General features: G+C 38.2%; 1 protein-coding gene across 1 annotated transcript in view; it reads left to right on the top strand.

Annotated features, from left to right (window-relative positions):
* Window positions 1-1,499: 1,499 nt before the first annotated feature.
* LOC105366068 (facilitated trehalose transporter Tret1-2 homolog) overlaps window positions 1,500-25,622 on the top strand; it is a 39,541-nt gene continuing 15,418 nt past the window's right edge. The window contains 1 exon segment of the mRNA XM_011504382.1: window positions 1,500-1,783. Coding sequence (XP_011502684.1) covers window positions 1,742-1,783 — 42 coding nt within the window. The 5' untranslated portion in view covers window positions 1,500-1,741.

Genomic DNA, 25,622 nt, shown 5'->3' with positions numbered 1-25,622 from the left:
CAGCTTATTTTATTGTCGAGTAAAAAATGATTTTTCAAATCATATGAATATTTATGTTAGACTTCAAGTTGATTAATCCATCTTATAGCAATTTTGCAATTTTAATTCAATATCTTACTTTGGTATGCGTAGAATAAACGCCTTAAAATTAACGATTTTGACACTCGTTTCCTTCTAAAACCAATAAAAAAATCTTTCTTGAATAAATACCACGTGTTAGATGTATATGTAATATAAACAAATCTGAAAAAAAAACAAAAAAGAAGAACAAAGACCTAACATGTGTGTGTTGACTGCACTGACGTTGTTTGACAGTAAGAAATGTCAGCATTTTATGCACAATAGCTTATTATGTAGACGAAATAAAAAAATTTTAAGCCCAACTCAGCATATATCATCCTCAAACGAGAACACAAATAAATCTTCCGCATAACATTATATCTATCCTCTATGAGTTTATCAGCTATCCTTCCATAAGTATAGTCTATTTTTACGAAGGACAAAGTCAAAATGGATTATCTTTTGTCGATTATCCGAGGCGATGGATCAATTAGATAACTCACCAGTGATTAGATGACCGTTAACGAGGAATTTAATCAACACGAGCAAAATATAATGCGTTAATAGGAATGAAAATCCTTCGTTGCAATATCAGTCGCGCCTCAAAACATTAGAAAAAAAAAAAAAGTATGGACAATTTGTATACACGGGATTGTTTACAGCTCTTAATGGCACTGTTTACCAATTCGGCGACCCCCCCCCCCCCCCGTCCCAGCACTAAGTCTCGCCGAACAACAAATAAACAGTACAATATTTTTAAATATTTCCTTAGTGTAGTCGGTTGTGTCCTGCCCCGAGGCAATATTTCTACACGATTTTTTATCGGCTGCCGAAAATGCGGAAAGTGTGCAATATTAATTAAAAGCATTCCGGCCCGAGTCGGCTGTCATTGGATCAGTTATTAAAGATTATGCAAATGCGAGGCCGATAAAGCTCTTAAGGCGAGCCGGCGCGCGTGTATGCGTGGCGCTATGCTACGACAATAAGAAAAACAGTTGAGCACGAGTGTATTAACGCTGCGAGACTCGGCCAGCCTCGTTGAGCAATAATACAGTCGGAGTCTCTCGCACGCGAACATAAACAAAGATATCGGAGCACGGAGTGACTTTTTTCCGGAGATCGGAAAAGCGTCCCCCTCCCCGGCGCCCACTCGCCATCTCGCCATCTAGCATCGGAGTTTAGTTTGGCCAAGAGGGGAAAGCCGAAAGCGCCGCCGCTCTCGTCAGCTCCTCGCGACAGCCACGTGCTTTTCTCGATCTAGATGGGTTGGGTTGGGTTGGGGGGGGGGAGGAGAGAGTGCGGCTGTGCCGGTAACGGTGGCGGCGGTAGCAGCGGTGGCGGCGGTGGCAGCGGTGGTGGTGGTGGTGGTAGTGGTGGTGGCGGCGGCGGCGGCCGCTACGACGGCAGCAGCGGTTGCGGCTGCGGCGATGCCAACACTGTCGACAGCCGTCCAGGAGGAGAAGCGCGGATAGATCGAGTCGAGTGCGTGCGTGCGTGCGTGCGTGCGTGTACGAGCCGACGACGATTCGGTCGCTCGGCTGTTCCGTGTGAAAAGAGAGCGAGAAACGGCAGTAACGCGATGGTCATTCGGCCGGCAGGTCGCGCAAGGTCCTCCGCTGGCTAAAAGCTAGACCTCGAGCATCTTCTCCGGCGAGCAGACGTGTCATGGAGAAAAGGAACGATGTTGACGACGAGCGACTCTACCGTACTTGGATTGCAAACTGTAAGGGCTTATTGCTTTTCCGGATTCATGTCGATTCGCTGACAATTTCCTCCCATCTGTCGTCGTAGTCGTTGTCCCTCTGTCTCTCACTCTCGTGCATTATTATTTGTTCTTGACAAATTGTCCCACGTGTTTTTCTTTTTTTCCATCTCGAGAACACCTGCTGAATCAATTGGACTCGATGCTTGTTTGATATAGCGTGCGAGTGACTCGCGTAATTCGCTAAATATGCACAAATCAAATCTGTCGGTACATAAGACGCGACTTTTGACGGATATCCGACGATATCACGTTACAATTCGTACTATTGGCAAGGGATATCTTACGTCCAATTTCATCGGGTACTTTCTCGAGAGTTTTGCATCAGTGATTGCAAGAGAGTAATAAAAAAAAATGACAAAACAAAAAAAATTAACTAAATCGAACGAATTAATTTGCTGTTTTGAAAATATTTTCATATATGTGTATTCAACCTGGACAGACTTTTGCCCAATATTATTTGGCAAAAGTCTGGCATCCCGCTCGGCAAATGTGTGCCTAAACTGTTTCAATTTAATATAATAACGAAGGTATTTGTCTTCAAATAATAACTAACCAAATTAAGTTTTATACAGGAACGATTATTTCAATGCACTTGAATGTCGGCCGGCGGCTTTCGGTCGTATAGTACATTAAGAGAAAAAAAAGGGAGAATAACAAAAAACCGGCTAGAAAAATGTGGAAATTTTCACAAACTGGTCGAGCGGTATTGTGCGTAGCCTCGTAGATAATTCAATTTATGACGGTGGCCATAAAATTTCATCGAACTGTTTACACCGCCATAAAAATATTGTCCGCGCGCCTATGACTTGGACTTGCCGGTCATTTATATTTAAATTACATTCCAATTAGCGCTGAAAAAGCTTTTTAATTTCATGAAAAAAAAAAAAAATAAATAAAAAAAAGAAATACAAAAAAAAAACAAAAAAAAAAAATGCCTCGGAAAATGTCAGGAGAGCGGCGAGTATCAATGAACGAGCGTAGCCACAACCTCCGTGGTCTCGGTGAGCGCCGCTCGGTCACGATGTCCTAAGGTTTAATTGGCGCGATCGGTCTCTCGTAACGCGCGCGCGCATGTTAATACGTAAGCAAGTGTTTCGCGAAAGCCGACGACATACGAGTGCGTGGGAGCGAGCAAGTGATTAATTAGTTTCCATCGAAGCGTTAAGCCATTTAATTTTGCGGTTTGTGAGCGTCGGGTAAATGGGCGAGAGAGAGAGAGAGAGAGAGAGAGAGAGAGATAGAGAGAGACAAAGACAGAGACGACGAAGACGACGACTACGACACACCGATGGGGGGGGGGGGGGGGGGGGGGTCAATGCGGAAGCAAAGTCGTGAGTTTGAACGGCCACAGCTCCACCAGGGTGTCGTGGATGCGCCCTTGGTTTTTGATGAAATAATTAGTAATGCGCACGTGTGTGAACACGGAGTTGTTGGAACATGAAGCTTTGAAAAGTTGTAGGATAGAGAGACGAGCGGAAGTAGTCTCGATGTTTTTCTATTACTTTCTCCTTTTGCAACGACTACCACACGATGTCTGCTGAGTATAAATGTAAACCGCGCACTGGCTGATACATTCGTCGTCGCTTGAAGCTTGTTTCCTTCGTGCTTACTATGTACATGAGCTGAATGTGTGCTTTATTTCAGGAGCTTTGAGCTCTCCGCCACTGACCCCTCCCCTTACATACAAACCAGTTTTAAACATTCTGCCGGGGACTCGTTTCACGTGCGCCTCTGTTAACAAATCTGATTGCGAGTAACGCTAAACTTTGCCAGCGACTCCCCCCTCGTCCCCCCAGGCCAACCGCCCTACCACCATCACCACCGCCAATACGCCTGTTTAATACTTTTGCTTCTTTTTTTTCGTTCTTCTTCCTTCCCTCGTTCTTTATAATTGTGTACAAAAATTTTACTCTCACTCGCGCGTCAACATGTCGCGATTGCACACAATTTGCCGGCTTTCGTGTTCGCTGAGCTGCATTTAAAACACAATAATTAATTACTCGCCTAAATGGAACAGGTTGCGTTTAAACTTTTTCCCCTCCCGATCGTGACAAATTGCGATCAATGATGGACGCAAATTCGGCACTAAATACTGCCAATCCAAACGTTTATTTATCATCGACTTAACCTTTTTAATACGATTTTAAGGTCAAATGATTCACTTCGACATTATCAATCGATCATAACAATATGCATAACCGTTCTTAAGAATATGCTTATATTTGCAGTATTTATCATTCAAAGTCAATCAAAGGTTCATTTAACGAAAATAGAAAATAAACCGACAAAAAACCTTGTATAAAAATTTAATATATAAATTATATAATTATAAAAAAAATTTTTGTAATAAATAATTACATAAATAGAGCTCTACGTGTGATTGAAAAAAAAAGTATTATTATTATATGATTACGCTTAAATATTAATGTTTACGAAAATGTATCGTTTGACTACTTCAGCTGATAGTAGATAATTCAAACATACACCCGTATCGTCTTGTGCTTTGTGGTATTACGCATCGTATGATGGATCAACAAATTATCGTCTCGATGTGCGCGTGTATAGTGAAAAATAAAAAATAATTTCTTTGCTGGACCTCGGGCCTAAGTAATTATTTACGATTAATTTAGCAAAATAATTGGTAAGGTGGCACACATATTTATTGCGTATTTAACTAATAATGTATTTTATGAAAAGGTCAAATGACTTGGGGTCGCGGGTGTTTGAGAAGCATAAGTATTAAGTGTAATAAGGAACATGTATGAATATAGGATCGAAAAAATTGGTGAGTACTACGATTAAAGTTATTAAAGTCTGCGTATATGACTCAGATCTTTCGATTCATTAATAAACACTACAATTGTAATGAAATTTTTTCAAAACAAGCGTAGCTTACTAATTCCTCAAAACAGTTTGACGTCATTGAAAAGTACTTCAAAAACATGTCCACTTGAATCAAATATATTATTATTTAATCGCGTATATAATTGAATATTTCGTTCGTTTGTCAGAAAATTAATTCAAAAGTCCGTAAAATTAATTTTTTTTCCCGCTAACGTAAATAAATGGCAATATGCTCGATTAATTAAGCCAGTATTTTTTTTTATTTTTTTTTTCAATGTTCTATCAGAAACTAAAATAACAGAAATTATTTAAAAAGTCTCGCGATAAAGATTGATAGAGAAAATATTATATTATAATATTGTAACACGAGTGAGTATATAAATATGAGAGGAGACTATGTGAGAATATAACGTACGAATTCTCTGTAAAAAGATATTTTTGTTGACAAGTTATAAAGATGAATCTTTAAATACATACAAATAGATAGGCCGTAAGAAATATAAATTATCTTTATTATTTTACTGCTCTCTTAGTGGCTACTGATCTCGTTTATATTTCAAGCATCACCTCGATTATATCAATAATAATATTAAGAAAATATTAAGCTTGGCTTGGAAGAAAAAAATTTCTCACGAGAAACTTTATTTAAAGGCCAAAAGTGTAATGTCATTAGTCTGTACGGGGAGATTGGCGGAAAAATATTTGCGGGCCTACGTACGCACATGTAATTATATCGTCAAGAAAACGAGACGGCATACTTTAATGATGTTGTTCTCCACACATTGCCTCGCACAAAGATCCATTCAAGCTTCTCTCATCGTTGATTCTCTTTCGTTCGCTGTCACTGAAACTCGGATAATTGAGAATAAAAATACATTCGAAACATTTCTTTTGGCATCGGTTTCCAAAGAGAGACTATAGTTTGGAGGACAATAAGTGGAAAGTCACCGTAAAACAAGGGAATTGAAAAATTATCAATTTTGTTTTATAGATTAGCTGCGCGAAAAGTTGCACTCCTTCTTCAGGCCTTCAGTCAGGAATCCGGACAGTTTATGTGAGCATTATTTTCGTCGAAATTATGATCAAATAAAACTAAAAGAGGCCCACTTCAATTTACTTGGCACAATCATTAATAATGAGATGAAAATCTCGAAAATTTTCAATCTACTCGATAATGTATCTTTTACATCATGGATAAACCGTGCATCTTTTAAACCGCCGAGGGCAAAAAATTGTTAAGAGGACTCGGCAGGACGTCGTTGAAATTTATCAGTGCCTAATTAACGCATTAAGCTGAAGAGTAGAATTCGCGCGTGGAAAAAGAAGTCTGGGGGTCTGGGGCATAACGGGCGACAGTACAGTAGCATTGGAAAGTTTGCAAAATTGATAAAATCCGTGTTACATTGCACAATGTATTAATGTATAAATATGAATGGAGAGCAGTCGCGCTCCGCGTCCATAAAAAATACATGAATAAACAGAGGGTAATCAGGTAAGCGGCTTTCGCAAGATAAGCGGTGCGCCCGTTAATAAATTCCTCGTTCTTATCGGCGACAGAAATCTTAATCTCTTGCGTCGCGTAGGCGAAGGCAGACGCGCGTACCAACCCATTAGGCCTCGAGTGATCGCACGTGGCTTAATCGGACGGCGCGAGTGTACCTTATAATAAGTGTGAAAACGCGCGCTTTTCCTCTTCGCACCACGCACGCACGTACGCACACGTACACCACGCGCGATTCTCGATTAGACGCTTGCTTCTGCAATATCATCTTTGGAAATCGGTCGCACGTAGGATTGCTATCCTATTGGATGAGGGGATGAGCTTTCTCAGGACCCGCGTACCTGACAAGTGAACGATACTCAAAACGGAACGAGAAATCCGTGTCTCCTGCTACTTAATGTCAAAGTAAAATTTCAATCTAAACCCTCGTTATTGAGCTGCCGTTAGCTTCTTCGCCCATTCGAATGGAAATGTCTTTTTTCCTTATTCTGGCGGCTTCTTTTTAACAACATACGATGCCACATTCGTTTTATACGAGAACATGTTCAAGATTAACCGAAGGCGTCTTTGATTTCAATTTCATTTTTAGCAGATATCTCGAAATAATAATACAAGCACGATCTTCGAGATACAAAAATAGACACAAAACAATATTATTTCAGCAAATTTTGGAAGTTTTTATCTATTAAGTTTTTGTCTAGAAAATATCGTAAGCTGTGCAACTGTAAAATTGTCTATAAAATAATATAATGCCGTGTAGAAGGTAGATTAGGGATGGACGAGAGAGGGCGGAAAGAAATATAGGGGTTGTTACACATCGTGAACGGTAAATGCCAGAAGGTAAAGTTGCAAAGTTGTCGCACCAAAAGTCAATCGCGAAAAGCTTTCGTAGCTTCTTTGTAACGCGTGTGCGAACACAAGAATGACAAAAAGAGACAAAATAACATGTAGTCGGGAGGAAAAGAAGGAAAAGATGAATTAACGGTAGGCAAGCCGTTAGTTTTCATTGGCGAGCGGGCGGGGAGGCCATTATTCCTCTCGCTCGTCGCGTGTCTCGTGCCGTGCCGCCCCACGCGGACGCATCCACGCGGATATTTCGGTGCAGTCGCAAAGATATCCGGCGAATCCGCAGTGGGTGGGACGGCGATAGCTAGTCAGATTTGCAATACTACCGGCGGCTACGTTACTCGCTCTAGAGCCTCCTCCGAGCCTTATGGGATAAAAGTGTATTTACGGGATACGACCGGCGGCAGCTCGACGTCTTTGTCCTTCGGGCGCAGGCACAATTTTCGCGTCCCACTGCCTCGCCCATCTCACACACTCGAGCAAAGTGCATCTCTTCGTCTCGTCCAAACGCTTAATTCGAATGCAAGTCATCGACTCGAGCTCCCATATAAATTTGTCATCTACTCGGGAGCAACGAGCCGTCTATTAAGAATGCAGGTATTTCCAGAACGGCGGCAATGCACATAAATTACGTTTTCCGGCTGTCGTCGAAAAAAACCAGTTTGTCGCACGCCTCCCTCTACCCGCGACTACTCGATAAAAAGAGCTGATTGACGTATTCGCGATTCGGAATGCGACGACGATCCTGATGTCGTTCTTACAAACAAACGACTGGCGCGACGAGACTTATGGTCCTGGTGCATCTATTGTTAGTGGCGATCTGTCGGGCGGAGGCGCAGGTGCAGCTGCGACGCGTTCGCGAAAATCTTTCGAAACTCGGGCCTCGTGGGCTGCGAAATGCGACGCTTAGAGCGCGAGAGAGAGAGAGAGATGGGGAGAGAGAGATGGGGAGAGAGAGATGGGGGGAGAGATCGAAAGTGAGAACGAGAGACGATGGGACGCTGAGGGACAGGCAGAGTCTTAGCCTCAGACGCGATTAGAAATTCCAGGCGTGCCTCCGCCCCCACCACTGCTCACTCGTGGGTTCGTCTCACTCTTTTTACCTTCGTGCGGCTCTCGTTTTCGAGTTCTCGCTCCTCTTCCGCGAAAAACGAAAAGTGCCTGGGAAAATGGGTGCTGGAAGAGACGCTGGCGGCAGTCTTTTCATTTTTCGCCGGAGCATTCCGTGGCTCGTTTTGCCATTTTTTCGGTGCACTCGTGATGCGTCTCGCACCTCCATTGGTCTAAAATTCTTTCGACGCTCGTGCGAAACTTAATAAGGGCCGGTAAGGAAGTCGGAATAATCTATCTATCGTTTTTACAATTAATTGGACTTTGTTGTTCATAATTAAGCTGCAAGCTGGCATGTTGTCGCTCCTTGTTGATCGGCAAAATTATTAATACGAATTGCAACGTAGACGCTGCAGGGCTACAGAAAAAATTGCTATCTTTGTTTCCGTTCGTCGTTCGCTTAAATTATCCTCTTGTTAGCTAAGGAGGGGGATGGGTGAGGACAAAACAAAAACAAAAACAAAAACAAAAACAAAAATAAAAAATATTATTTTCCTACAGAATTCACAATGGCAATGATAAATTAAATATCTTTATCAATTGACACGAAGACGCATTGTTTGTGTACCTTTTCACTCAAACTATACGCTTTCAATTGGAAACATTCGTAGGCGATCTTCAAACGTCTTTGAGCTAACGTCGGAAATACTTAAAATCGCGTCTATTTATCGATTGGAGGAAAATACACACGTGCCCTCGCACAAGTGCTTGTTTTTACATTTTTCGGATGGTTGGGTTGGCAAAGACGCTGTTTACACGACCTTTAATTACGCATACGACTGAAGAATTCTGGATATCTTGGAAAGACGATTATCACAAGTTATGTAAAATTGCATATTTGTAAATAGACAACGGCATTCGTGAATGCTTCTGTGAACTTTCTCACAACTTTGTATCCAAGTTTTATAGAATTAGAAAATAAATATGCGATGAGTCGCATAATCGTAATAGATGATTCGTTTGCTTAAAATGTGGCACGAGCGGTGTTTGGGAAGAGTGCGAATTAACGAAAAAGATAAACATTATGAAAACCGTGAAGCGTTCTCTTTGTTCTGATTCGTCGCAAATAAGTACCAAAAGCACCAAAAGTGTTGGATGGAAAGTCCGTAGTCAGTCATTATTGCGATCTATAAACACCGTCAATTTTATTAACGGTGTGCAACGATACTTGCGGGGACTAATTACGAATTGTAGCAAATGCGCTGCATCTGTTAAACTATAATTAAGGCATAGATGCGCTTTTAATGAGTAAGGAGTTTATTACAGTCGCCACGATCGAGTCGCGCTTCGAGAAAAAAAATTAAAGCCTCCCACGTCTTTATTGCACGAACCTGTAATTATCGATATACATAGTGGATATACATATGAAGGGGGGGTACATTGCTCGCGAGCATTGTTATCCTAAGGTTTGACAAGCCAGGGGAGACGAAATATAGAGAGTGCAAGAGCGCGCGAGAGAGAGAGAGAGAGAGAGAGAGAGAGACAGAGAAAAGAGACTGAACTCGATTTTAGGGTCACGCGTTAGTAGGCTTTATATGTATACGGTGGAGTGCAAGTCGTAGAGTATCCTTTTTTTTTCTTCGTCTTTTCCACTTGAACCGTAGTCTCACGAGCTTTTGAAGTGCCATTGGAACATTTTCATTATGAGAACACGCGAGCTAATTACAACACGCGGGACCTTTCACTCTAATGCATTAGTTGCTCCGAGTTCCAAGATCTTCCGTTAGAGTTGCTTCGGTGAATTATGAGGTGATAATGGCTTTTAACGATGATCGCTAACTATTTTAAAAATAACGTTAGGGCGCGACGGCTAAGTGGCGCACAAAACTTAAACGCTGAAACTGCTTTTCTTCTCTCTCACCTCTTTGTTTCCACGCTTGAACTCCAACGAATCTAATTTTTTATACGATATAATTACGTGTTTGTTGCCCGATTGTTTTCACTGTTGAAACACTAACGTTTATATATTTTGTAATTAACAGGTAGTTATTATAGTAATTACAAAAGAATTTGGACATTACAGGCTTTTTTCATTTTACTTGAAACTTGATCGAAATTTTGCGAAATGTTATCTCTGAATTATTTCTTACATTCTCCCATCTTTCAAGCACAATTCAATAATACATTCAATTGTATGAACATAAACGGCTACAACATTTGGATGCATTACATGTATACAATACAAACATATATATATATATATATATATATATATATATATATATATATATATATACTAAATACATTGTATGTATAGGATATTCAATATATTGGACTCGGTCATGCTCATGCATAATAATATAAAATCGGTTTTGTTAAAGAAGAAAATGCTTTCCTATCAAATGCTTTATGCAACTATAAGCGTTAATTCTTTTACAAATGATCATATATATGATACGGATTTAATTAAAAATATGCAATCCCTATATTCAAGAATTGTGCAAGATATTGAATAATACATAATAAAATCTATCCACTATTTATAATTATTGTACAATTTAGTATCAAATGCGATTAGCAATAAAAGTTTCGAGTATGTTATGTTTTGAAATTATATAAACATAATTATATATATATATATATATATATATATATATATATATATATATATTTATATATATATATACATAACACAATTTATATATAAATTTTGTAAAACTCATAAATATGCAATAACAATATCATTACTTACAACAATATCATTACTTTATGCCTGATTAAGAGTACGTATAAGAGTACAACAAATTTATTCAAATATTTTATACAATTGTCTGGAATAGAAGCTAGAGTAATATAAAACATTGCGTAATTTAAATGTTTATTGTCATTTCTTTTAGACAGCATTTTACTTCTTTTTTTTTTTTTTTTACAATAAATACACATTGTTTATTTTACAATATACACAGTACCACATAGGATAAAGTGACATGTGGTATTTATGAGTTTTGGAACTATTTTTCCTTGCTATCTATCAAAATTTATCGGAGCCTTATACTTTCGAGTCTCAAAATGCCAGTTTTGCAAAAAAAAAAAATAAAAAGTGTATGCAATGACCGATATTGTAATAGAAAAGACTTTAATTACAATAGGATACATTAATGCAAATACAAAGTCTGTCGACAAGAATAAATGACTGACGGAAAAAGAAAGTAGCATGAATGAAAGACAGAGTGAGAGAGAGAGAGAGAGAGAGAGAGAGAGAATAAATTGCTTTGGTATTTATTATTGTCTAATGTCAATGCTCTTTGCGGACTTTCGTATTTTAATGCCTCTGTGCGTGTGTTTTCTATCGCTGTATTATTGTAAACTGCACAGCCTTAACCGCATCCTCGGGGCAAGAGACGGAAAAAAAAGAAAAAAAAAAGAAAGAAAGAAAAGTGGAACACGTGCCGGGACAAGACCCAGAATGCGTACACACACATCTTATATCTATTCAGCTGTTTTGTCTCTTGTGTACAGGTCGATGTACACAAAACTCTTCCAAAAATATATTTTATTTTTGACTGGATGCCTCGCGCGCAATTCCTGTATCTCTCGCCTTTGAAGTCTATACACTTTCATCGCCGAGTTCGCACTGGCGATTCAAATATTTTCTCATCCCAAGTGATTTTCCTTTCTTTTAATAATAGTTACAAATAGTTACAACGACGTCCGATTCTACTGGCTAATTCGATTCTACGATATTTGTTTCGCTTAATATAGCGCAGCTATGTTTTTTCTTTTCTATTTATTTACAAATTAAATCCTTTTTACGGGATTTGTCATTATTCGTTGGGTGAAAGAAATTTGAAATTAAAACTTCATTCATAAATAGTTAGTGCGTTAACAATAGGTACTACGGGACGCTATTGTTTAATTGGGTACGGTAGCTTAGCTTTTGGATTGTATTACAGCTAAAGGGAAAAATGCCGACTCGAGTCGCTCAAGTTGCTATATAAGTAAATGTACGTATAAAGTATTCCAGTTAACAAAGTAATTCAATTAAGGATTAAGGCATGTAAACTTAGGTACTCTCGCGTAATCATGCAATTTCCACAGGCAAGTTTCGAATTATATTGAAAAGCTTCGTTCGACGTTAAAATCATCGTAATGACAAAAAATAATCTTGATACTATCAGGCCATCGTTACCACGACGTCTTGTAATTAGAATTGAAATTGGAGAGAAAATGAAGTTTACATTGCGTGTGAGTGTAGTCGGATAGAAAGCACTCGATGCATCATCGAAACGATACTTTACACGAGTCGCATAGTAGTAGTCTAATTTATTTGGCTGGAAAGACATTATCAACGCCTCTGCTCCACGCTTGGCCAAAAAAAAACTATTTTAAATATTCGTGTTCTTAATGGAGTTGGGGAAACGAGAGATAAGCTCGCGACATTTATTCGGCAGCTTGGTTTTCGTTTATGTAAGCCGTTTACGAATGACACTAGCCAGGGCCAATATGTTGGAGGATTGCGGCCCACGGCAGAGGCTACGACTTTAGCTATCGACCCACAGGAATCCGAAACCTCCCACGACCAGCAACGGGACTCTAAGGGCGCGATGAATTCAAGACGTAGAACAGCTTCCGAGCGACAACAGCGGAGTTACGTGGCGCGCAATTTGCCAATTTCACGGCGACACCACGAATAATCGTCGAAAATGGAACGCAGTTGCAGCGGAGTAGTTAGAGAGTGGCCGATCGAGTCATTCATTGTTTGCGCTCCCGTGGATCGCCGTCGCACGACAATGGGATCAGATGTTTTGTCGGACGCGCGCGGTCTCATAATGGACTCGCGTGTCCCGCGCTCTAATGAAAGGATTGTACTTTTGAGTACTTTTAGCCCGTCTGGACTTCCCGAAGAGAATGACTAAGATACTGAGAGAGGGGGAGAGGGGGTGGGCGGTTGTTGGTGTGATGAGGGTGGTAGAGTGATGGAGGGGGGAGGGAGGAACGCGCCTCAACTGGTTCTCAACCTGCGCCGTGGCTGAGCGCCGCGAGACTCCGATCAATTTCGCGCTTGTAGGCGCGGCGCACGAGCTTCCGTGGGAATGGATCGTTTTAAATAGGATTCGTCCGCGAGTACAATGCGTCCTCTGGCTGATGCTCTCTTCGTCGTCGTGTCGAGCATCGTGAAAGGGTCGGGCGGGGTGGGTCGGGGAGACTTAAATTGACTTTATGGCGGGAATCGCGCGAGGAGTCCAATGGCAATTGTCATGTCTGGCATATAGACAGTTTGACGCATCAAAAGGGGGACATTAATTATCACCCATAAGGAAGCATTCTATTCTCCTCCTACGCACGCAATATGTATCATCCGCAATAATCCACATTAATCGTCCTCGCGAGCTCTTATTGATAATGCGGGATTGCGATGCCTCCTTAGTACAAGGATATTACCACCCCAGCTGAGAATGTGAGCTAATGCGGCGTCAAACATTCGAAAAGCACCTGGCACTTTATGACGGATTCGTCCTTAAAGAGAACCTTGATTCAAGTTTGCCGACAGTACATTAGCATTTAAGCCTGACCACCCGCACAACAATCGCGTCTAGTGTCATTTTTTGCCATTAATAATATTAATAATGCCGTGCGTGAGGGTTCTTCGAGATTGGAGAGTTAAATTGAATTATCCATTGGTATTTGGCGAGATATCCATTTTTCATCGATCGCTCTGGTTCTTCTCGTATACACACGCAAGCTGATGCTGGATCGATTCTACTCTACGACTTATTAGATGCTCGTCGATAGCCAATAACGAGGGCCGAAAGACATTCGTCCATAAAGTCGAAACTCGAGTAACCTCCTCTAGGCGTTAGATCCCGGCAGTACAACTGTACCGCGACACGATGGATATGCTCGATCGTGCAGTGCCACGCCAATATAAAAGGAGCGACGTCGATGACCCAGTTACATGCAATTCTGTCGAGAGAGAAAGAGAGAAAGAGAGAGACGTCGCCCCGACTACCGGATATTGCCATGGAGGTTTTCGCACCGAGTTGGAAATGCCGGGACGGAAGTGGACGCATATCGAAAGCCATCTGCATGCTGGTTTCTTCGGTCCGTACGGTAAAATCATAATTAACTGGCCTAAGCCATCCGCGCGAATCCCCGCTCTGTCGCGAATGCATCGCTGTCCCGGAATTTTGGCGAACGAACGGTACCTTCACTTTTATGCTACTCTCTGCTACTTTGTGCGACTCGTCGAGGACAATCGAGGTCTTGACTTTTTTTTCTTTCGTTTTTTCTTTTTTTTACTCCATCACCGACAGCCGGGTCTTTTATCTCTCGGACGTAAGGATTAACGGATTATGATAAGTGGGAATAGAAAATTCCTCGTGCTTTGTATGTCGTTTTGAAAATAATTATTAAAAGACTACTCGTAGTCCGATAAAGAGGAAAATATTGAACATTGGCTATGAAATGCTACATGTACATGCCAATGATATAAGGTGGGATTACCGTAGTTTATGAGAATAATGATGCTTTCATTGGATATAATGCAAGTGTAAATTTTTCTTTTTCTGTTTCATGTTCGAGTATCGAGCTATAAAAAGCTTCGCGAATGAAAAAATCGATTATTTCGTCAAGTTGTATTCATATTGCTTGAATTGCTTCGAATTAATATGTCAATTTAGAAATAATAAGTAACGCCAATGGAGGTAAAGAGTCACTTGTTCTAGGCAAACGATGGATCACTTAAATACGGAAACAAAATACATTCGATTATAATTTACAAAAGTCAACTTACTACTTTTATACCTATTTATTCGTAGTTGCAAAGACTCTCGTATTGCCGAATCAATAATCCATTAGTGATTAAGTAGCACGTTTCGTTAATCTTTCCAGTTTATTATTTTTTTCCATTGAGGTATTTTGTTTATTTTTTTTTGGTTATGCTTATTACATAGCACTATATTATATATCTCAATATGACTCGTTTTGAATCATTTTAAATTGAAAGATAAAAAAATACTTCTTTAAATTACGTAAAGGCAAAAACAAGACAAAAATTTTCTAAACATTTATTATTTTTTTATATGTAGATCAATCATTTTAATTTAGATCGACTATATTGAGAGACTACCGTAAATATAATTGTGCACGATAATTATTCTTAAGCATTTAAATGGAGTAACATTCAAAGAATATTACTGCCTTCTCTATGCATGAGATCGCAATTTTTCCTTCGTCGCTTAGAAATGTAATTTTCAATGAAATTATTTTTAATGTATGATTAGTACTTGTCTAGTAGTATTCGTGGAAACAAGACACTTTGACACTGAAATAATATCGAGGTTATAATAGATAAATAGATAGAGCGAGATTTCTTAGCGAATACAATATTTTAAATTACTTTTATTGGTTTTAGTAATGTAGGCGAGCGCTGTTAAAATTACCATTAATATATTAATGCTTATTAGGAAATAATAAGAATCGTGAGGTAGGACTTTACGAGGACCGTTAATAGTAGCCTGAGATTTAATAAACATAACATTTTTCAGAACGTGTTCGTTTTATTTCTTATTTATAATTATTCTATCTAATTATTACAACATATTGTGTAAAACTTGCAGTGGTTTCAGCATAGAAATTTTCTACTCCAAAGAACTTTATATATATATGCGGTATTATTATATTAAAGCATTATTAGCAATTAGATTGAAAAACTTACATGCGCTCATTTGATTTCAAATCACGTCAATTACACTCGTAATAATTATTAACTTGAATTTTTCAATGGAACTAGTCTGAGCTGCACAATTCTTTACAGCATCGACCTGAATTTAACTTTTTTAAACTAGCAAATCGACACAAATCATCTAATAGTGAAGTAACAAGTTTTAATTAAAGCTCAAATCATAAATCAGACAACTCGTCGTATTTTTTTTTTTTTCGTAATATATAAAATTCGTCATATGGTAATCGATGCAGAAAAGGGAGAATCTACACACACACACACACACACACACACACACACACATTTATATATATATATATATATATATATATATATATATAAAGTCACATGCGGTTGAGCTTTATTTACTCTGTATAAATCAACGGTCCGTTACTGTTCTTGATCCGATCAGACATGCGTAATGCTATTAAATGCTGATCGACCTTGTTGAGAGTCATCTGCTAGCCGAGACTCTTACACTTACGCACACGGACGAGCGTTGCCGGTGGATAATTTTAGGGGAGCTAACGATTTTCACGAATCCTTTCCTTTTCATTGTCGTCCATGCGCGATTATTTATAATTTCATCATTTAAAGCGCCACGTATCATAAACGGCCATTAAATCATTCGCATTTCAAAATGATACGAGCCATTCAAAGGGTAAATGTAATTATTAATTTAATATTAGTCCGCTTTTAATACAAACTTTTAACGTGCATTCTATATATTTTATTATGGCTGTAATTTACGACACGAGCTTGGCTCCTTTCATAGCTCGGGAGTTTATAAATTATGCGCGGCAATTAAAATTTGCAAATGATTCTTATATATAAGTAAATAATTTAATACTTTAATACTTTAATACTTTAATACGAAAGCGAATGCTTAATTAAATGTCGCATGAGCTGCTTTTTTAATTTCACGCCGATTTAATTCATAAATATAATATACACTTTATGCGTATTAAGGGTATTATTGACCTTACGTGTCTTAACGATATTCCAACAGAGTGCAACGGCGGATGTATTCTTACGCGTAAAATATCTTCAACTCGTGTATTCGCGTGCGCACAAGTTAGAGGAGACAATGGACGGAGAGAATTCGCTGAATTCGAAGGCAGACTTACCACCACCCAAAGATTGCTGCTCCTCCCAAACATTCCATCGCTTCGGACGTCCACGGACGCTCGAGGAGAAAGAGCACAATGGGGAGTTATACGATTTTAGGATGTTTGCAAAGTGAAAACGATATATCCGGTCTGAAAATCCTTCTCTTCTTCCACTTTTAAAAGGCTTATGCCATTTTTCATGTTTCCTCAAAAGAACCTCATTGGGTAATAATTTTACTTTTCGAGAAATTTATGCCCCCGAATATACACACTACAGAGCACTATCTTCATATTGTCAATTTATAAAGGAGAAAGTTTAGAGGAATCGAACCTATCCCACACTTCCTTTCCCTTTAAACTTCAACTTTCTATCCTTTTGTCCATATAATCGGTCCATTATTACATTTTTATTTCATATGAGGTTACTCTACCTTATTAAAACTCCCTTCACTCAGCGAAATTTCAATCCCAATTTCAATTTATTTCCATTAATAACATTTTTGTTTCGTTCGCGGTGCATTAAAACCTACGATCGAATATTTTTCAACGACTAATTTCTCGGCTTCTTTCTCCAAACGATTAACATTAGCTTAGTCAAATGCAATAATTAACGAATAATGTCTCACGGAGGATTATAAGGCTTTATCCCGTCTTACAACAAACGTACTACTTTTACTAATGTGACTCCGATACAGTCCGATACACTTGGAGTCTATCCTATAATAATACACTTAACTGCACTCGTGTCAATAGTTGTAAAATTGTCGAATACACGTGGAGAAATGAGCTAAGAGGTATAAACTATTTTTGATAAATAAGCAGCGCACGAAACGGTTGGAATTCTGAGCGAGTCGAGTCGACGCGTGTAGTTGTAGCCGACGTGCCGGAAGTCAGTTGCTTGATGGATGCGAGGCTCACCTGCCCGAGCCGAGCCTCATCCCATTCTCTGCCCTGGGCGTCGACGAAATCGGTGCAACAAGAACGCGGAGACACGTCGGTGGATGGTCGCGCGCGGTATCAAACGATCAAGTCGGCGCGACAAATGTCAACGGGAAAAACTCGGCGCGGGTGTTACGGAATAGGAACGAGAATAAGAGGAGAGCCATAAAAGTGCGCAGATCGATGGTGAGATCGGGGCTCGGAAACTTAGGCGCGGGCGCCCGAGAGCAGCCAGGTTTGGTTACGTGGTGTCGCGCACCCAGTAACCGATACCCAGGGTGTTTACAGTCTAAGTGAGGCTTCTCCGCATTATATTTTTGCTCACTTTATTCTCGACCGTCTCTTTGCCCAGGCGTCGTTTTTAACTTTCGCGAGAGAGAGAGAGAGAGAGGCTGCGCATCAATCTCGTTTTATTGGCGCGCGGTCTAAGGAGATCCTCGAGGACTCGGCCCGAACACTCGACAAAACTACATCCACGAAATTATCATAATTTTAGATCGAGACTGGGACACCTAATCCACTACAACGCAGCCTGGTGCTTTAAACCTCGCGTTTCAGCATTATTGAGAATAACAACATACCTTAGAGTTCCCATCATTTTGAAAAAATTAATTAATTTGTTAGGGAGCGAGAGAATTTCTCCCTCCCCCCTATTTTATACGATGAGAATTCGAGCAATTGACATTATTAAATTGATCCGATTTTATGTAAATAGAAGAATTATTTTAAAGCACATTTATGCCTACCTTGCATATTATTTACACTGGTGGATAAACAATTAAAGTTTAATATAGAAGTTTTATTCACCATTTAACGTGTGAAAACATTAAATTTAAGCAACTTTTTTATCGACTATTGTATTTTATATTTTATATTCTAGTTTTTATTTTAATATTTTGTATAAAATGATAAATGTAAATATAAATATGAAATTACCATATAATTAATTTAATATAACAAACAAGTTTAATAATTATTATTCAATAGTAGAAATTCTAAAATTTCAATGATTAAAAAATTTTTCGTTAAACTTAATCGTAATTAAATTCGGACAAAGTGCGTTTTCAAAAAAGAAGTCTTATGAAGAGTATTCATACTTTAAACTATGATAAATGAAATTAACTTTAAAAAAAAGTTTTAAAAAAAAAAAAAAAAAAAAAAAAAAAAGAGACGATTTATGAAATATTACATAATACATCTGCAAACGAAATGTAATTTTTATTTAATTTATTTACAATTCATTGGGCAATGTTTAAAATGGCATTCGTAATTGCTTTGGTTGTTAAAATAAAATCATTGCTTGTTATAAAATATTAAAGCAGGCCAATTAGCATACCTACTTATTGTATTCATATCCGAACACATTATTATATAGTGCGATGAATAGTTTAAATAATAATAATAATAATAATATCAATAATAATATCAATAATAATATCAATAATATCAATAATAATAATAATAATAATAATAATAATAATAATAATAATAATGTTTTTATCGTTTTCATTTTACTTCTAAGAAACTGCATTGATCAATAAATTTTCTTGAAAAATGGATAAACCAATCGTTATTATATCATTAAAATATAGACTAATAATTTATATTTATAGTAATTATCAATTTTTTTTTGACGTGGTTATGGATAAATGTGAAGCCTCACAAATGAATTATAATGATAAATAATAATAACCGATGGAACAAAAGGTATACGAAAAGTAGAAAATCATAAAATCGATCCCAAATCCATTCGTTTTGCCTTGTCAAAATTTACATGTCATCTAAGAAATTAATGCAAATCCGATTGTCCTTTTTGATTGCCAAACTTCGGGAATAATTAATTTCACCATGGCGACGCAGCGCAAAAATTGAACCGCATGCACCGACTGAATTAAAAAAAAAGAAAAAAAACGAAAGGCGAAAAGGAAGTGGACGAAGTCCCACAGCCTTAGTAACTCTTGATTAATTGAATCCGCGAGGAGAGCGAGGCTACAAAATGAAAGCATATGAGCAAATGTGAATGAGAGAAAGAGAGAATCGAGCTCCCAGTCGGTCTGCGTTACGTACAAGCGAGATTCTTGTAAGCGAAAGAGCCAAGCGCATGCGAATGAATGTGCACAGGGAGAGAGAGAGAGAGAGAGAGAGAGAGAGAGAGAGAGCATTAGTTAAATTACACAAATGAACGTATTTATATTTTGCCGTATTTATTTAAGATAGTATTTCATTCTTCGTACGTCGTATTCATTAAATTTATTATACGCAAAGAGTATGTAGTAATTATAATTTCCAATATAATAAACATTCTATGTAATGTTCTGTTACATTGGAAAATTAAAGTTATGTAAATAGTGAGAAAACTCGACCCTTATCTTACAGTTATCTAAACATAATATGTCGAATGGGAGGTTTTTTCTTTCCGGGATGGAAAATTTTTAAATAATATAAAATATTTCTAAATCTAAAGATACTTAAATATTTTTACGAATTTTATTGCCCACAAATTCGCAGTAATAAATTCATTCTGGTTCGTTGATATTAAATAACAATATATGTTTAATTATAGTGGAATAATTTTACTCTAATTTTCTCAAAGCTAAGGTTACTTTTATCTTATTTTTTTTCTTTTAATATTACAAAAAGACAAATGTAAGTAACAAATTTTTTGTTCGCACATCAAACCAGTTTCTATGCTAATATTAATATATATATATATATATATATATATATATATATAATAAAATTAATGAAAATGCATAAGTGTGATGGAAATAACTCGTGTTTCGTAAAGGAGCAGTGAAAAACGATGAATGAATAGAAAATTAAATCTTAAAATTGCAGTACAGGTTCTGCGCAGGTGGTACAACCAGTTGTGATTTAGATAAATTGCGTAAATTAAAGATAGATTTTATGCAAGAAATAGAGGATGTGTTATGTCTATAAATGATATGATCTAAAGTATTTATTTAGTAAAAGAGTGGATATCAGCTGTTCCACCCAATGAATAGTCAATTGCCATTCATTTACAATTTATTGTATGGCATTTTTAATACTCGTATCACTTTGGATATCATATTTTAAATAAATTCGCCATTTTATACGAGCAACTTTAACCGTACATTTTTTTTCTTTTTTTAAACTAATATTTATCAATGTTAAATTCACAAGAAGACTAATAAATGTTAAACGATTATTATTCACGTACGATTAATGAAATAAGGTTATGTTTATTAAGGATAATTTATCGGATACTTAATTTATGAAGTTATTTGCAGCTATCGCTTAAAGTATATTCGTTTTAAATATCAATTTCTCGATAGAAAATCTTACTACTATGCAAATAGTATTTTACGCGTAGAAAATTTTGCGTCTAAAATTAATATTATTTTTTAGATAATTTATAAATAATTTTTAGAGTTGATTTATGAAGGCATAGCATGAGTAGGCAAACATAATGAATTAAGCAAACTTTTTACGAGGCGAAAAGAAATTGTTTTCTTTTATGCACACGAAAATTGGAGCTTAGACAATCTCAATGTCATTATGAAGGATTTACTAATTTGCATCAGTCATTATTATCTTATGACAGTGATATGAAACATTCGGTTCATCGCAACGAATATTTAAATAAAATCTCTTTGTACCTTGAGTCGTACAGTGCTGCTGTGGCGTAAATTAGTTTTTACAGTCGAGAGACTCACGTGGCAGGAGGCGGCGACTGTTAACATCCGGAACACGACACAGAGAGAGAGAGAGAGAGAGAGAGAGAGAGAGAGAGAGAGAGAGAGAAAGCTCGAGTGATAAAGATCGCGATGCTTGTATGTCCGAGAAAGTGCTAACGTTCACGTGAAAGAATCGTTTACGCTTTATTCCCCCTTTTTTTTTTTCTTAGCGTTTCAGGTCACGGCGCCGTTGTGCTTGCAGCTTCTCAGATTCTCAGACTAAACACGTCGCTGAGCGAACGATTCTAATTTAGTGCGTAGTAAAAGATTGGATCTTGAAAAGCTTGTGCGTGCAAGCTCTAATTTTTTCTCGGTACAATGCCCGAGATCCTGGAAAAATAATTAAGCAAATGTATGCTGGTGTGAGCGGCTTTGAATTTCCCGGCTTTTTCCGCTTTAATCGCGACGCACCCCACGTAAAGTATGCTAATGAAAAGCAGAAGAAAATAACACGTGCTTACAAAGTGGGGAAGTGATTTTTCAAGAGGGCGTTTCTTTTATAAGCTGACGGACGATCGTCTTTTGCTCGGGCAGTTTGAAGTTCTATTATTGGAGGCGTATACACTTGCGTATTGAAGTGCAAGTGTCAGAAGTAAAAGGTTTACTTTAATCGCCATGTCGGTCGAATAAAGCCTTTTATATTACTCATGTTATGGAGTCGTTTATATTGTTTATCGAGCTCATCGAAGTAATATCGATAATAATCCAGCCGCGTTAACAGCATAAAATGCCAAATAAGCATTAAGTGCAGTAAGGCAGCGTTATGGCTTAAAACAAAAAAAAAAAAAAAACAGATAAATTTGTAAGGGCGAATAGGAGAGTGCGCGAAGCCATGAGGATGGACGGAAGGGGGAAAAGAAAGGAAAGATCCGCGGAAAAAGTAAAGTGCACCGCGGGATGAAAAAGCGCACTCGTGCGAATTGCATCTGAATTTATCGCGCCGTTGAGCTCGAGTTGGCTGATCACGACTCGCAGCTTCCCATGCAAAGCCAAGCGAAGGAGGCGGAAAGTTTTTGCGTGCGCTTAAGTTGCACTTCTAATGTGCATTCGGCTAGAACCAAACGACACGATTGCGCGCTCGAGGAAGCGGATGATGATCGTATTCGGGAGCATTCGCCGAGAGAAATCAAAGGAATGCGAGGATTCTGCGGCTTTCGTGTCCCGATGATATTTTTCCGTTTGACTTTTACATCGATTATCCAAATCTGGGTCAACAAATTGAGTTTTGTTATTGTTGTTATTTGGTTGTTTTTCCCTTTTTTTTCGGTTTTCCTTAACATATCATCCAACTCTCTTACGTTTTTGGCCTCTACACTTCCTTAAATTAGATGCTGTTTTTATTTACGTTTTTGCCTCTTTTATTTCTTCGGAGTTTGTCAAGCGCTCGTCAACGTTGGTTTTTTAATGCTCTTAATAGCGCCAGCCGATTAAATCATAATCGAGATTAAATCATAATTAAATCATAATTAGTCATAATCGAGCGAATCTCTTTCCTTTTTCATATTGTGGCTCTTATCCTTAATCGTTACTGTTGTTGCATTTCAATTCCTTATGCTCGTGTAATATCATCTAATGAAGTAGTAAAAATCGACCTTTCGAAATATTTACATTTCCAATTATCTACACTGGTAGTTTATTCTTTCTTGGCGATCTATAGTACCAACTGATAGATGACCAATATCGACAGTCGGTTGGCCCAGAGTCGTAAAATAGAAAAAAAAATGTGGATCAACTTCGAGGCTTTTTACGAACGATTTATCCATAGGGAGTTACGATTGTTGTTTGAAATTGGAATTGCATACTTTTGGAATAGTAAAGACAAAATGTTTAGCATATACGAAATATAAATATGAACGTGAAAGTGTCAGACATTAGATTTTTATCCGAAATTGGTCCATCAGCATTCGAGCTTCTTTTATTCATAGGCAGTGCAATTGGGGCGAAACGAAGAGGCAAAATGGAAAGACCAGTACAACTTGACCGTGAAGAGATGACGAGGGAGAGCAAAGTGAGTTTTACCTCTGCTTCTCCCCCTCTTATCCACCCTCTTCTCAACTTTTAAGGCTCGAGACATCGAGTGGAGGCGTCGCCGCAACGTAAGGCGGCGCTTCGACAGAGACATCATCATTCAGCCGGCACCGTCGACCCGCATGGAAGAAGCTCCCGGTGGAATTCTCGCATACAAGGCCAATAAAATAGATCGCCCTGTAGTGATGTAACTTGCAAGCACTTGACCTGGATGGCCCGCGACTCCCGTTCGGGACGCGCTCGTAAAGCCCGAGGAGGAGCGCGACTGATTGGCATGTTAACGCGATTCGCGATTTATCGTCTTCCCGTGGCCTTCTCTCGAAAGTCGTTACCCCGGGTCGTGCCACCCGGACTACTCGCGTTTCCCCGACCCTGCGCGTAAATCAATGACCGCCGCGCCTCGCCACCCCACGTACGCCGATCGTTCTTTATGCAATAAATACTTTAGATTGTTTATGGAAGACTGTAAAATGTGCATTCGCCTCAAGATTTCTAAAATTTTGGTTATTCATTTAAACGCTTGTCTAAGCGATAAACCGAAAATTTACAGTTATTTCACTTTGCACATGGGATTCTTAAACTTTTTAATAAACCGCGCGTTTATGGTTGCTTCCTTACTGTTCTGGCTTCGAAGAAACATTATCATTACACGCAGTTTCGTTGGAATGGAGCATTGGCGAGCGCACGATCTCGTATTTATTTTGCGACTATATTAATTTATTGTATTTTGAAGAGTGACAAATGATGGAATAAGGCATCCAGTAAAGTGTCAAATAATGTCGTTGCCAGGCGATTACGTTCGTTGTTCAATTGTAGCTACAATCAGTGCACTTTATTAACCAATAGATTTACTCCTTTAAACATTTTAGACTAGAGCTCGTTCTAATGGAGTGACGTAAAGGCACATTGCGCTGTTCAATAAGCCACGTAAAGTAAAATTTAAGTATTACACTAATTTTGTACTCCAACAATATATATATATATATATATATATATATATATATATAGTTTGTGCAAATGGCAGATAATGAAGGTAAAATCGCGAATAATAATCATTTCATTCGTTCAGCCATTTGTTAAACAATCCTACTTTTGTTGGATAGAAAACAGTATAAAAACAACTGTTTAAACGGTAGTTGAGCATGTCGCCTAGAATATTGTCAATGCACGTCGTGAGGCTGAAGTCGAGAACTCGTTTGAGCGTTTTCCAAGTAAATGGAACAAGACTTTTCAAGTGGACAAAGTAAAACTTATTCTCGTAGATGGAGATTCGAGGCACTTGCAACGTCTAAAGAAAAATACGTCTTCATTTTATTTTGGACAATCTTCTCCGTCTAAATGGCTATGTAATACGGGAACTATATTGTCGACTACGTGCACTTGCCGTGAGCGAGAAGACACTTGCGACACTTATTTATATTTCCTCAGTGTCGCGATTTCATCCAAAAGTGAAAGTCCCATGGAATTGGCGAGCAGCTAGCGTTTTGTTATTCGTTATCACGAATAGTAATTGCACGATTGTCTGCTATGTGCGCAATGTTTGTACGAGGAAGCTGTTTGTGGGGCGCGCGCAACCGCCAGATTAATATTCTTTGCGACTCGATATCTTATTGAGCAGTGGCAGTGAATCGTTGCAAAGCGAATTCCATATATAATGGATCGAGGGGGGACGGTGATGTTACCGTTCTTCCAGGTCACAAAATATTGCCGATCATTACATTAATTAATGAAAATTGGATGATTAGAGGCAGGATTACGCACACATTTCTACATTCGCATGCGATACTTGAGTAGTTAGATATTTAGTTAAAAGCCCGCAACATTATTTAATAATTTTTTTTGTTTTTTTTTTGTATTACATCGTTCAAGGCCATCTATGATTTATAATGATTGATATTGAATGACGTGGTAATTTATAAACTTAATTGTCTTATATTTTTCAAGCCTCTGCAGGCATAGTTCATGAAACTTTATTGCATGTAAAGTATCGAATCCCAATGGGTCGGTCAAACTAAATTAAATTTAAGCAGGACTGAAG

This window comes from Ceratosolen solmsi, unplaced genomic scaffold, assembly GCF_000503995.2.
Source record: "Ceratosolen solmsi marchali unplaced genomic scaffold, CerSol_1.0 scaffold25, whole genome shotgun sequence".
Classification (NCBI taxonomy): Eukaryota; Metazoa; Arthropoda; class Insecta; order Hymenoptera; family Agaonidae; genus Ceratosolen; species Ceratosolen solmsi.
Note: the sequence above shows the minus strand (reverse complement) of the source record. Positions and strands in the feature narration are given on the sequence as shown.